We start from the raw sequence: 15,402 nt of genomic DNA, 5'->3' as shown, positions 1-15,402 counted from the left end.
ATTTAGCTTATCATAAAATAAGTTATATTCTTAAGAAATAATTTTATCTAATTAATATTGAATTAAAAATAAAATGAGGCATAAATTATTTTGTATTTTAAATAATTTGGTATTTAAAAACTTATAGAAGTAACGTTCTTATAAGTGTAAAACGATTTTAAGGGTACATTTTTACCCAATCTGGGAAGCGGCAACGCATTAGCTATCTGCTCTCAGGTTGGGCAGTCAGGGTCTTAAGTCATTGTAACAGAAAAATGCTTATTATCACTTTTTTGTCTAATACTTCAGCAGCTTATAATCAGTATTTTTATCCAAACGCGTAACTGTTTATTTATCAAATCAGCTTCAGCACTTAAAATTACTTATCAACACTTAATGCTTATCGACTACTTTAAATCAGCTAAGCCAAACGGACTCGTGGTATGGCCAAACACGCGTGTTCTCTTTTTGGTCTATGTTTTGAGATCAGAGCATTCTCTGTCCTAAAATATATGAGCCATACCGACCACTTGAAAGATGTAATAACATCAAGTTTCTCGAGCAGACTACAATAATTTTTACCTAGACATTATTTACATCTTCAACACAATGAGAAATTAGCTAATTTTGTATGTACAAGCCGAGATCATCTTATTTAGAAGCTGCTTTTCGAATCTTGCATATATCAAAACATCACCTTTTGCTTGCATAGAAACATCACCTTTTGCATGGTCGATAATTATATGCGGTCTATTGTCAAAAGACTCAAAATGTTACCTCTTTAAACTATCCGGAGTTAATTATATTGCTTTTCCTATATAAAACTCAAAATTATGTGTTCAGTATGGTATGGACGCCAAATTAAATCTCGCAAAAATATATATATATATATATAAAAAAATTATATATATATATATATATATATATATCACAAAATCTGCTCTCCAATCATATTCACTAACCAAAGACTCCATTAATATGTCCAGTGAACCTGTATAAAATTTCTCTTTGCATCTAAGCCACAAAGTAGTCCCAAAAGTCACAAAAAAATACATCAGGAAGTTTTATTAGAATTTTCTTGGCTAAAGTAGATAACTTCCTGTAATACAGGGCAAGAATCATTACAACAGTACAATTGAATGAAAAATATGACAATATGTTAAAATAGAAAAACCTGTAATAAGTTGAATTAACTCCTTTTCTTTCTCTCATTCCTAAACAATATAAGATAGCTCCAAAACTCAATCTGCCTAGGAGCTATCCAGATTCTCAAAAGAACTAGGAAGTATAGCTTTCTACCTCAGACCAAATGCAACACCAACATTACAAGTACAGAAACCGCCAAGAAGAGTCCAGCACTGCTCCTCACACCACTGTTAGGGCGGCTGGTTACCACGGTGATAGGTGGTGACTCGGCATCTTCGACAGCGGATGGTGGTTCCACATAAGGTGGAGGAGGTGGTTGGTTGAGGCTCGGGGGGAGTCCCTTACCATGTCCCACTTTGATCTCAAATGCCATGCCATTCAGGCACTGGTCACCATCATCAGCATCGGAGAAATAGTATTGTTGGCCCTTGATGGTCAATGGAACAGCGATTGTCATCGGTTTCCCAAATTCATTGCTGCCTCCTTGATACTGAAATGTGTCATCATCTGAAGCCTCATCCATGGTGCAGTTCTTATATGTGGTCTGATTGTATGTTTGAATAACTGTCTGGTTGGTGTTTGTACTAAATACTACACATATAAATTTAGAACTGATTAGAATAGCAGTTAAAGTGAGATACAAAACCAACATATGATAAAGATGTGATTGTTAATTTCTACTTGTGGATATCAATAATGCATATAAGTAAATTAAAGGCACTTCAGAAACTCTTCTGCATAGAAATGCAAACTTTGAATTCATTCCATGGTCACTGACTAGACTAACAAAACAGTGATCGCGAAACAGTTCATATAATTGGGAGTTGATGACTTTCAAGTGAAACCTGGTCAGATATGGCAGCTTCTTTGTAATTGCAAGAACAATATTTATGAGGTTCATACATACTTTATGATCACATATAAACATCCAGAGCAATCTTTTAATGTGAATTACAGCTCAATTATGATATCCAGCTTATTTTGAATGGAGCTGTCATGAAATATGTTAGCTACACCTCCCTTACACAATCAACTATTATTAGTAAACATATAGAGTACAAAGATTCAAGTTGAAGGGATTTCTACCATAAGGAAAATGAAAGCTACTCTAACTCCAGCTTCTAGATCACGGTGATCCCAATTGTTGTACACTAAAATTGTAACTTTTGGATCAAGATAGAAGAACATGGAACAGGAAGTAAACCTTCTTCATCAGTGCCACTTTTCTCCTTCAAGGGAACAATTACACAAGCCATTAACTACGTAACAAACTCTATTTTCATTTCATTCACTAGAACGGCATTGCAACATACGTCTTATATTTTATCTCACTTAAATCTAATCTAATCACTCACAGCATATTTGGAGATAGTAGATCAGATGACATGTGACTGAAATAAGACATCACCCGATTATAACTAACTTCATCTTAAAATATCACATAAGGATTCTGGCAAGAGAAGCAAGTTCAGCGTCCATTTTCCTCAAATTACATAAAATTTCCAAAACTAGCTTTACACAACAATAATTTATGACATTTGTTTGAATTATGGCGGCAGAATGTAGAGGGGAAATTAATAAAATTTAGTTAGTTTCATTTTTCTTGTTAAGAATATCAGTTAGATTCATTTAGAAAACTCTTGCACGTTCAAATATACCATTGTAGAACAGGTCAAGGGAACATTGAACTCTCTCTACAATGCTCAAATTTGTCTATGCTATTACCACGTGAAAGAAAGAGCAATCTAGCAAAACTTTTCAACCATCATTTTACTCCATAAAGATGTCTTCCTCAACTTAAAAGCACATCCTCCTTCATCAGAACAATGATCCAACACATATTCTACCTTCTCTGGCCAGTGGTATTTAATTTATGTAATGACTTTCGAGATCTAAGAATCAAATAAATGGACGGAATAAAGGACAAGATCTATCAACCACAAAGATTGTGTACCACTGAACTACTCTACCAGTCGGAGAAGTCTATAACATGAGATGGGTGAGGAGATGTAGCAGCAGAAAAGCAGAACTGGTTATTCAGCATTCTTGAGCTCAGAAGTCATTAGGATTTCAGGATCCCCGAATGTAAGACCTAATCAAGTACTACATCTCCAAGTAATCGGCAAGAACCTCACAAATGCAAGTCAAAAAAACTTCTGATCTCTCAAGACTCTTCACTAGAATCTATAATTGCCTTAGACTCAAAGGTGGATCCAGGAACTTCAAGGTACCACTGGACTCACTACTCCTTTGTGACATTCTTAAAAATTTCAACAATATATATACTCGAAATAAAGGCATAACACAAATCAGTCACTATTTAGATGATGTCTAGTAGCTCCAGGTTTTACTAATAGCCAAGATTATAAGTTTTATTAACAAGTCTATCTCCCCAAAATGCACAAGCAGATTCAACTCCTCCAATCATAATAATCCAAAAAGGAGTAATCTTGATTTCAAAACCAAAAAAAAAAAAAAAAAAAAAAAAAAATCACAAGCAGATTCAGCTCCACCAATCATAATAATCCAAAAAGAAGCAATCTTTATCCAAAAACAATCACCCTGCTATCTCTCTCTCCCTAAAACTGCTCAAAAACTCAGCAACATTAGGAAAAGTTAATTAGAGTATCAAATAATAGAAGTTCCATACAGATTTGACTAGACCCATCAATCAAGAACTAACAAAGACCAAAAAGGGTGCTCAAAAAACTTACTCAAACAGTCACCAAGATTGAAAGTCTGTTTAGCAGCCCAAGCAGAGTAATCAGATGAAGCTTTTTTAGTGGCAATGTTGTAGAACCAACCAGCTGGACCACCAACTGTGTGGTTAGTATATCCAGTTGACTGTGAAGTTGCCCCATTGGAGAACAGTGCAACCACTACCAGGAAGACCATGGAATTCATGGTCATGTGAGAGAGTAATGGGAAGTACAGTTGTTGTTACTAACGTTTGACGATCTGAAAAGAAATGTGAAAGATGATTTGATTACTCGTGACATATGTATGAGAGAGTCGTGATAGTTTAGTACCTATTTAATGGGAAGTACAGTTGTTGTTACTAACGTTTGACGATCTGAAAAGAAATGTGAAAGATGATTTGATTACTCGTGACATAGGTAAGGTATAAAGAAAGAATAACGCCAGCCACGTTATTTTTTAATTGTGTGACCACATGGTAGTGGACCACAGCTGGTGTTCAAAAGGGAATGCTAGTTGTACTGTATTCTTTTTCTTCTTCTTCTGCCCTTTTTTCCTTTTTCATACTTGACTTAAACACACATCCATCCAAATAGATGTTGATGCCCGTGCGAATAGATTTAATATGGGCTAATAACAAACATAATATTAGTATGATTACATTTTTGTTCGAAGAAGTATATACAGTAAATTATTTAATTTTATTTCATCTCAAAGTTTTTGTTCCGTTGAAATCTTAACATTCTACTGGTCCTAAACAAAACTTTAGTAGTATAATTTAATAAAGTAACATAACTTATTATTTTTTAATTATGTAAACATTCATTTCTTAAGTTGTAAAACACAAAGAATATAACATTCTATCTGCTTTTTACTATCGCTTAATGCTATAAATTTATTAGGTTTGCAAAGATATATATTTGCTTCTTAGATTGAATTGTATTTTATACAACAACCGTGAGTCATTATACATTATTCTCCTGAAGATCAATCATTTCTTATTTACCATTCACAAATAAAAATTAGAAAGTTCAGCGCATAATTCAAATTCTATCTCGGCAGATAGCAGAAAAGTTGTTAGCATGATACAATATTTGCTTTTGTTCTTCTTTCATAATTACAATGATATATTGTTAATAAGTACTTTTATCATTTATATCAATTTAGTGAAACTATTATCGTGTAGTCTCACATCATAAATGTATTTTCTTTAAAATTTAATTTAAATTCTACTAAAGTTTATGTTATATAGTTACACATCAAATTAATTTTTTGACCCATATATTTTTCTTTTATTTCAAATTTTTTTCTTATTAATGTTAATTGGTTATATAATTTCTCAAATTGCAATTATTTTATTCATTATTTTGTCAGCTTTTTAAATAAAAATTCGCTTGAATCTTTTTACTTATATTACTAATAAGTTGTATGTTCAAAACACGGTTAATATAACACCGTAGTTTGTGCTCCATATCCAAACTTTATTATATTAATGTTTGTTACGAATATAAAGTTTGCAAAAAATTTATTAATACATTTTAAAATAGAAGACTCGTTTAAAAGGAAACTATTTTCCCCTCTTTGAGACAAAACAATAGCAATATTTAAGCATCAGTTGATAACTTGAATTTTAATTCGATTAATTTAAAGGTGTAAAATAATCTATTGTTAATGTATGTGGATTGGACCTAAACAATACTTATTTTTTTTTTATCAAATTTTGATTTGGATAATTCTAAAATTAAATCAAATTTACATTAGTTCAAATTATTAAATTAATTTTACATGTTTAAAACGAAACAAAGTATTGATTTTCTATTTAAATGAAGAACTACTATTTTTTAATTTTTGGTGAATATTCCTGGTTTAGCTCATTTTACTTGTCGTGTTGTCTTTTGCCCTTTTTTTTTTTTTTAAGGAAATGTCAATTAGAATTATAATTTGACTAATTTACCTTATTTATTATTTGATCTCCATCTAATATTATTTTTTCTTTTATGACATTAATCTCTTTTCACATTTATTAGAGTAAGAATAAAAATGAAAAAGTAATTAAATTCTATCTTATTTTAAAATATAAATATTTTAAGTATATTTATTTTAGTAAACATAACAAATAAATGACACGGCAGAATAGCAAATACAACAGTTAAATATCTAGATTAGATCTAAGGCTAATATAAGAAAAAAAAAGAAATTGTATGGTTTGGGTACTTAACCTTTTGAAGAAAACAATAATACGAGGTCCACGTTTTTTGTTGTGCAATGATTTCATTTGCTCCCACTAATGGGTTGATACGCATGTGGCAATGAATCTACCATTATTGACTTAATGGGGATACTTTGAAAATTACATGGATATTGCTTGATTTTTTAATATGGAGTCCATTTTTTTTTTATATTGCTTGATTTTTAATGTGGGGTCCACTTTTTATTTTTTTTTTTTTACACGGGAAGGAGGTGGACGACGATACCACCTCCAAACTCATGCTTCTATATACATTAAATAAAACTAATGCAAACGCATCGACGCCTCGTTTGTTTTCTTTGATAAAAGGCGTCTGAATTTAAATAATTAAGATTTAGATGTTTATATGTGAATACACATCTGAATATTAAGAGATTATATTAAAATTAAATATAGTATAATTAAGACGGCTTGTTTTCTTAACATTTGAATGTATAAAATTTATCTTTATTTAAAAACTTCAAATTAAATACTAAATTTAATCTATTACCAATTCAATAAAATATTTTGAAGAAAATTATATGGTTGTTGTTGATGTCCAGCAATGGTGATTATATGCGTCGATTGGGTACGATGTTGATGGATGATGGTGGTTGTGGCCAGTAATACCTTGTGGTGTAGTCGCTGGCAATAGGGGTGTACATGAACCGGGTTGATTCGAGTTTTTCAAATACCAAACCAAATCAAACCAATTGCATCGGGTTTTTAAATCTATAAACCAAACCAACAAAAGTCAGGTTTTTCAACTTCGGGTTTTCTCGATTTTCTCGGGTTGCTCGGGTTTTTCCTGGTAAATTCTTCATAGAAAACATATAACTTGTACTTTAAATATTTCTTCAGTCCTAATAAGCTATGACTATCTAATTAAAATATTTTTAAAGAAAATAACACAAAATGTGATATGAGATATGACATTTTACTAAAATATTTAACAACAAAAAAAAAAGTAATGAAATTGCATAAAATAAAATGATCATAATCTAATTGTACTATTCATGCTATAATAAATACGGCTGATCTATGAGACATATAGAAAATGATCATAATCTAAAAGTACGAAGTCATGCTAAATAAGTGTGAGAATTATGTATAGTAATTTCTTTATTGGTAATGCAAAGTCAAAGTTTCCTTGTGGGTTCTTTTTCTTTCACTTCTCTTTTGACCTTAGTAAAATGCAAAATGTCCTTCATTGGTGGTGCAAAGTCTTTCTTTCCACTTTATAATGAGAAGTCCTTTATTGGGTTAATAAATAGGCTAGAACAAGAGAGTAGCCTTGCGCACATGAGAATTGGGCTTTGTAGGTTTTGTGATAATCTATTTACTATTTTAACTTTCTGGTTTGAATAAATATTGTAGTATTATAATATGTTAAAAGACAAAAATTATGAAAATGTTTAAGAAATATTTATAAATTATATTATAAATAAATATTTTTATGTATAAAATATTTTTGAAATTTTATACATGTAATAACGGGTTGATTGGTTTGACTTTTTTTAGTTAAAACCAAACCAAACCAATGGTGATCGAGTTTTTCTTTTTAAAACCAAATCACTAGTCGGATTTTTTCTCAGTTTGATTCGGATTATCGGTTTGGTGCGATTTGTCAGTTTCCTTTGTACACCCCTAGCTGGTAATAGTGATCAACAATTATTGTTGATGGTGGAATTTGGTGGTTATATAATGGTGGTTAATGATGATGATTTTTAATAGTGATTAATGAATGCAACGGTGGCTAGTGGTGATTATTGTAAATGGTGGCTAATGGTTGTTACGATTAACTGTGGTGATTGACAGTGATAGTGGTTGTGGCAGGGAATGATGGTTCTGGGTAGTAGGTGGTCGGTAGACAGTGGTGGTGACTGGCGGCGATGATAGTTATGGCTGAGTATGGTGGTTGTGGTGATGGTGAAAGTAGAGTGTGACCGTCATATTTGCAGAAATTCTTAAACAGACATCTTAATGATAGTAAGATTATGTTGTAGAGCTTAATCATTCAGATATATTCAGACCCATTAACTGAATGTAAAATAAGAAAAATAAATGAGGCTTAAATGACTAAGATTGAGACCTGCATTAAGTTAAAACAAATTAGGCTTAAACTTGGTACAATCTTATATACGAAAAGGGTCAACAATACCCGTAATGTATGAAAAATGGCTCACTAATATCCTTCATTCACCTATTGGCTAAAAATACCCCCAACCTAACTTTTTTAACTAAAAAATACTTGTCAAACTAAGGCCTCATTTGTTTTCATTAAGATTAAGATATTTAAATCTGAATACACATCTGAATGATTAAGACGTTGTCAATAAGTCTAAACACTGGATGATTAAGACTGTTTATTTTTCAACATCTGAATGTGTATAATGTATTTATTTAAACATAATAAATATACAATTCAAATAAAAAAGTAACTAAATATTAGAAGATAAATACAAACTTAATAAAATAAAATATTATTTGATAAAAAAATAAAACATTTATGTTCACTAGTAATGGTGGAGATGTTTTATAGTGGTGGTGGCTGGTGAGTGGGTGTGGGTTAGTGGTTGGGTGGTGGGGGTGGTGTGGGGTTGGAGTGGAAGGTGGGTGGGTTGAGATGGAGGGGTGGGGTTGGAGTGGAGCGTGGGTGGTGGGGGGTGGAGTTGGGGTGAGGATGGAGTTGGTGGTAAAAATTATGCATACAAAAATAACCCTCAATGATATTAAGACTTAGTTCAAGATCTTAATGATTAAGACCTATTTAGACCGAATAAGTGCTTAGACCTTAATGCAAATAAATGCACTTAATGGCCTAAGGTCTGAACCATTCAGATTCGGACCTCCATTAAGTTCAAACAAATGAGGCCTAACACCCTAAACCTCACGGCTTTAATTTTCCAAATTAAAAAAATAATCATGTGACTTATTATGAGTGACCGCATATATTTTTTCATTTAAATGGTTAACCTTCCCACCTTAAATTCAAACCCGCTGACTTGTTTACTCTGACCCATTGCTTTTAGGCTAAACCCACACTCCATTGGAAGCAATTGAAGACGTGTCCTTGCAAAAATTACAGTGTTGCTGTCTTTTTCACCTTTTTTTTTTTAGCCGAGGGTATTTCGGAAATAGCCTTTCTACCTTCTCGAGATAAGAGTAAGGTATAGCAACTTTACTCTCCCATTTTTATATAATCACATTAGATTGTTGTTGTTGTCAACTTAATTGGCTCCATGAACATCAGATGGAAACAAGAGTATTACAACTTATGAGCAGTACAAAATTCAGTAACTACCTGAATTCATTTGTGGCATATTAAAGCGGTGGCATTGAAGAAAGGTAAATATGAAAACCGGTAGTTGAGTGGTATAGGATTAACTTATGGGGAGAGTTTCTTATTAGAGAGAGAAGTATACTGCATATTGTGCACATGCAGTTAGTCTCTCCCTTGACAAAGACAATATCATATATATATATATATATATATATATATATATATATATATATATATATATATATATATATATATATATTTGAACTGCTTGAATTTGTTGGATTATGAGTGCATTTGAATATTAAATTGCATGTATTAGTCGCAATAAGGCGGAGAAAGTGGTGTCATTATTCTTGTAACTCTTGTAACCACTATAGCATGTTTTCTCCCAGTATCTCCTACTTATTATCACACTAAATTATCCATTTTCTTGACATTTACTTGTGGAGAAATCATACACCTATATAAAGAAGGCTCTCTTCCTTGTATTGTAGAATAAAAAGTAGATGAAAAGTGGAAAAAATATATATATATATATATATATATATATATATTGAAGTTAGTAAATACAAAAAAAAAGAGAGATTTCGTTCAGTAAAGAGAGAAAATAAATTCTAATTTCCTTCATTAATACACGAAATAAATATATATATATATATATATATATATATATATATTTTTTTTCCTTTTTTTACTTTTGTAGCTATTTCGTTTTTTAATACACAAAATGCAAAAATAAAAAATTATATTTCTTTTTTTATTCACGAAATAAATAAAAAAATACGTGGATTGTGTCATGATATGTAAAAAAAAAAAAAAAATTTCACAAATTTGTATTTCGTGGATTATAAAAAAAAAAAAAAAATTTGTTTTTTTCAATTTTTTTTTTCACTTTTTATCAACGAAATACATTTCAAAAAAAACTACAATTCAAAAATAAAAATATGTCATTTTGGCCAAACACAACTCCACATTCCAATTGGAAGCAAAAAGTTGCTATTACTTCCGTCTTTTTCACCTTTTTTTTTTTTAAAAGTGAATTTGTTTTTCTATCTATGGCCAAACGTACACTACTAAATTTCATTAGATTGTTGTTGTTGTCAACTTAATTCATGAACATACAGTATTACAAAAAGACAAAATTCAGTGAAATTTTATATTTAAATGAAAAGGAAGATGATTCTTATCTTATTAGAGGAGGAACTTTGGAGTCTCTTGACAAAGACAATATCATATTGTTAATTGACAAAGATATATACAAATAAGTGGCTATTTTGAACTGCTTGAATTTGTTGGATTATGAGTGCATTTGAATATTAAATTGCATGTATAGTGGCAATCGGCGGAGAAAGTGGTGTCCGAATATTTACTTATTTATATTTTATTTATTTATTATTTTATTGTTCAACTGTAATATTGAACCTTTAATTTATAAGTATTATAGAGAAAGAGAGAGTAAAGAGAGAATTATGGCCTTGCGCGATGTATTCCGAATACCAAAAAGCAAAAACTTGTTTTTCAAATTTTTGTCGTTCACTCCAACTTCAAAAATTCCAAAAAAAGTGAATTTGTTTTTGGTATCTATGACCAAATGCCTACTAAGTTTCCAACTAATTCACTACAAAAGAGAGTAATTTTATATTTAAGGAAGATGTTCTTATGGAGGAACTTTGGACTCTTCAACTAATCCTGAGTTCGGCCAATCTCCTTAAAGTTTTGATCCGAACTATATATTTGTATTAAATTTTTTTGTTCGTATTATTGATCCTTTAATTTATAAGTATTATGGTAATTATGTCCTTGCGCGATGAGAAAAAATTATTATTTTTGCGTTTAAACTTTGAAACTATAATTAGTATTAAATTTTTTGTCAAATATGTACAAATTATTAATTTAAAACTCAGTAACTTTAAAGAATTAGAACTCGAACCCACAACCTTCAAATCCTGGCTCCGCCTCTGACTATAAGGGAAAGAAAAATAATGTTTATCTCTCGGACAATATTACATATCCTAAACACCAATGTTTATGTTTTTAATACTTGGCATTGTTTATCAATTTCTCATGTTCCTTCTAATATTCCATGCCCCAAAACATAACAGCAATCTCATAAGACACAAACATAAAACATATATCGTAACTTTTTTGATATGACGGTAGTAATAAAATATTTAAAGGAAGTTTTTCTTAAGACGGAGCATGATTGTTAGACGATATCGAAATATTTAAAATCTAATACTATTTTGAATATTGTAAGCTAATTAGAAGGGGATGTTCTATAGATATTTTGATAACAAGGTTGTATTACCCTTTGATATAACTATTTTTGCCTACGACAGTTCTAGGTATAAAATAAAAAATATATTTAATAGACATGTTACTTACATTTACTTTAAGTTTTATTTGGTATTCAGATGATATGATTTGGGTTAAATAAAAAATATTATCAATTATAATTTAATTAGTTAACGTTGATGTGTATCTCACTAATCTATCACATTCAAGATAGTTACCCTTTAATTTATGTCCTTTTTTAAAATTCGAAGTTGATATTTCAACACTATCAAAATTTTATAATATTATTCAAATAATTTGACCAAGATAATACTCTTCACAAAAAAACAGCTAGCCAAGTCTTGAACTACTTAAACATCATATTGTTTTTATTTTGACTAGATGTATTAGTAAAACTAGCAAATTATGCCCGTGGGATGCACGGGGCCGAACATGATTAATTTGGTTACTTACTTTAGTTAGTTTTTATGGTTTGTATATTTTGCAAAGGATACCGTGATTCTTCTTAGTGAGTCTCCATATTTTGTCTTATGTTGGTTATGTCCGCCTTATTTTATATTTAGTAAGTTGACAAGTCAAATATCCTACATATCAAGTTTATAATCACAAGATTCAAAGAATATTTTATTATATTATACACATTTTTAATTTAGAACCACAAAATTCAAAAGTCCATTTTTATTTCTTAAACCCCGTGTCTGGTCAAACTTAGATACTTAAATTGAGACAGAGGGACTATATGCCAAATGAAAGGACAATTGAGAAACTGCAGACACGTGGGGACTTAAAAAGTAAACACACAAGAGGTAGAATTAATGTTAAACTTCTGAAATGTACACATGTTAGTCCCTGCTTAGAGTACAATTTCATATGCTTTCTATAATAGAGTAATAAAATGAATTATAGAAGTAAAGAAATATGATAACGTAAAAGTGGAATACACGTGTACAGAGAATAGGTGGCAAACCAAGTAGTAGTACTTGTTAAATGAAATGGACCCACAACGGGAAAAAAAAAATCAAATACAATTGAAATAAGTCCAAATTTAGTGTACAACTCAGACAACTTTTTGTACAATTTGTTAATGTTGTGTTCGTCCTCCTTTGCCACTTATATATAATACTACCAGAGAATTGCAAAGAAGAATAAAATAAGCAATAAAATGAAAAATTAAATATCAAATATCAAAGCAAAGAGGAGCAATGAAAAAATTAAGAGGAGAAGTGATTAAGCGAAGAAGCAATCCACAAATGAAACTCCTTAGTGAGTCTCCATATTTTGTTTCTTTTCCTCTTATTTTTTTCATTAATTTCTCAGTTGTTGTTAAATTTGTCTTATTTTGGTTATGTCCACTTCTTTTTATATTTAGTAAGTTGCAATTCAAATATCGTACATGTCAAGTTTATAATCACAAGATTCAAAGGATATTTTATTATATTATACACATTTTTAATTTAGAACCACAAGATTCAAAAGTCTATTTTTATTGTTTAGTCAAACTTGGACACTTAAATTGAGACAGATGAAGTATATGCCAAATGAAGGAAATAAAAGGACAATTGAGACACTACGGACACGTGGGGACCTAAAAAGTAAACACACAAGAGGTAGAATTAATGTTAAACTTCTGAAATGTACACATGTTAGTTCCTGTTTAGAGTACAATTTCATGTGCTTTCTATAATAGAGTAATAAAATAAAGGTAAAAGTGGAATATACGTATACAGATAAGTATTTGCTGAAGAAAACCCCTAGAAATCAAGGGAAGAGGTGAAGGAAACATGATTTGTGAGTGTGTACGTGTGTTGTCTTCGAAATAAAATACAAAGACACGTGTGTATAAAGAGGCATAACAAATTCAATGACCAATGAGATTGGTCCAAGTTTATAGTACAATTGACATTGCTCCCAGTACAATAATTGCCTCTTTCACGTTTATATATAATAGAAAATTGAAGTGCATACGTGTATACATGATAAGAGAATAAATATTCAGTACTATGATATATGTCCACGTGGGATAAAAAAGTTGTTTAGTAACATGGCCCAGTAACATGGGGCGGAGGAAGTACTTCATTTATTAATTCTTAATGAACTTGAAAAGTCAAAAGTCAAAAGTCAACAAGTATAAGTGAGCGGAGGAAATAAATGTGTTGGAGAATTAAAATTGAAGTACATGCGTGTATATATGAGAAGAGATAAATATTCAATATTATAACATATGTCCACGTGGGATAAAAAAGTAGTTGGTTAAACTGTACAATTTATATAGCTTGTGGTACAAATTTGTATTGCTATGTTAGCCCTCTCTTTACACACACACACACACACATATATATATAATAGAAATAAATAAATAGAATAGAAATTTGTGTAGGAGAATAAAATTGAACTACATACGTCTATACATGAGAAGAGAATAAATATTCAGCAAGAACGGGAAAAGTAAAAAATGAACAAGTAAAAGTGCATGGAGGAAACAAATGTGTCGGAGAATTAAAATTAAAGTGCATACGTCTATACATGAGAAGGGAATAAATATTAAGTACTATGACATATGTCCACGTGGGATAAAAAAATAATTGAGTAAAGTGTACAAGTTATATAGCTTATGGTACAAACATTAATTGCGTGTACAAGTTGTAAAATTTTTGATACAAGTTGATGAAGTTGTATTAGTCCTCCAATGGCACTTATATATATAACAGAAATGAAAAGATGAATAAACTAACAATTAAAAGCATACAAATTACTATATTATATAAGAGCAAATGTGAGGACTTTTGTAGTCCTCACAATAATTTCCCAATTTTTTTAAAAAAAATTAATTAATTACTTTTATGTCCTAATCTTATTTATTTAAGTCAATTTTTTTGTTTTTTTGTTTTTAAAGTCTACTTTTCAAAAGTTTATCGAACTCGGGGACTTTTGTAATCCTCACAATAATTTTCAAATTTTTTTTAAAACTTTTTAATTAATTACTTTTAGGTCCTAATCTTATTTATTTAAGTCAATTTTTTTGTTTTTGTTTTAAAGTCTACTTTTCAAAAGCTATCGAACCTCCCACCTCATTTTTCACGTTCTTTGTCGATTGGTGCTCGATATCCGCATTGAGCCCAATTAATCCGCATAATTCGCACCGCATCGCGCCTATTGTAATGCTTCCTCCAAAGATTTTTTTCCATATCCATATTCGTCGATTAAGAGGAGTCTCCATCTCAGACAAGTTAAATTATGCATTTGTCTTAAAAGTTCATTAACTTCAGTATAGATTATTTATTTATAAATAACAGAAAATTAGGATACATAAGTTATAATGTCAAATTACTCGTTCCAAATTTGATTTGAATTAAATTATTTCATCAAAATGGAAGTTAAAATATTAAAGGAGTGAATGAAAATTTTGCTTTCATATAACTAAGTGGGACTATATGGGTATATGGTTGTTATAACACAAATTATATATTCTTTACGCTAAATATCTACTTTTATATAAAAGCATCACATAAATAAGAGAAGATAAACAATGAATATAACATCTAACAAGATTCAACATTGATAATTGTGTCCTTACGCTTACAATGAGAAGGCTTCATTATGAGGAAAGAAAAATAATCACCATCTCTCCACAAAAGTCATACTGGTATATCCCAACACAAAAGTGAACGTTTTCTATATACCCACTCTTGGGCATGTATTTATCCTTTTTCTCATGGTTCTTATAATACCCAACGCCAAAAAAAAAAAAAAAAAAAAAAAGACACAAATACATAAA

General features: G+C 30.3%; 1 protein-coding gene across 1 annotated transcript; it reads right to left on the bottom strand.

Annotated features, from left to right (window-relative positions):
- Nucleotides 1-1,023: 1,023 nt before the first annotated feature.
- On the bottom strand, nt 1,024-4,125 carry LOC132063954 (early nodulin-like protein 18). The gene is made up of 2 exons (XM_059456741.1): nt 3,840-4,125; nt 1,024-1,716 (listed from the first exon to the last, which is right to left on the bottom strand). The coding sequence occupies exons 1-2, from the start codon at nt 4,033-4,035 to the stop codon at nt 1,280-1,282; spliced, it is 633 nt and encodes a 210-aa protein (XP_059312724.1). The 5' UTR covers nt 4,036-4,125; the 3' UTR covers nt 1,024-1,279.
- Nucleotides 4,126-15,402: the final 11,277 nt, after the last annotated feature.

The sequence above is a fragment of the Lycium ferocissimum genome, chromosome 7 (genome assembly GCF_029784015.1).
Source record: "Lycium ferocissimum isolate CSIRO_LF1 chromosome 7, AGI_CSIRO_Lferr_CH_V1, whole genome shotgun sequence".
NCBI classification, from domain to species: domain Eukaryota; kingdom Viridiplantae; phylum Streptophyta; class Magnoliopsida; order Solanales; family Solanaceae; genus Lycium; species Lycium ferocissimum.
This window is presented reverse-complemented; position numbering and strand designations above follow the sequence as displayed.

Bases quoted from the DNA above. Each gene is read 5' to 3' on its own strand.
- LOC132063954 (XM_059456741.1), bottom strand. From the start codon at position 4,035: ATGACCATGAATTCCATGGTCTTCCTGGTAGTGGTTGCACTGTTCTCC. The intron at 1,717-3,839 runs GTAAGTTTTTTG...TTATATGTGTAG, and splicing joins CAATCTTGGTGACTGTTTGA to TATTTAGTACAAACACCAAC.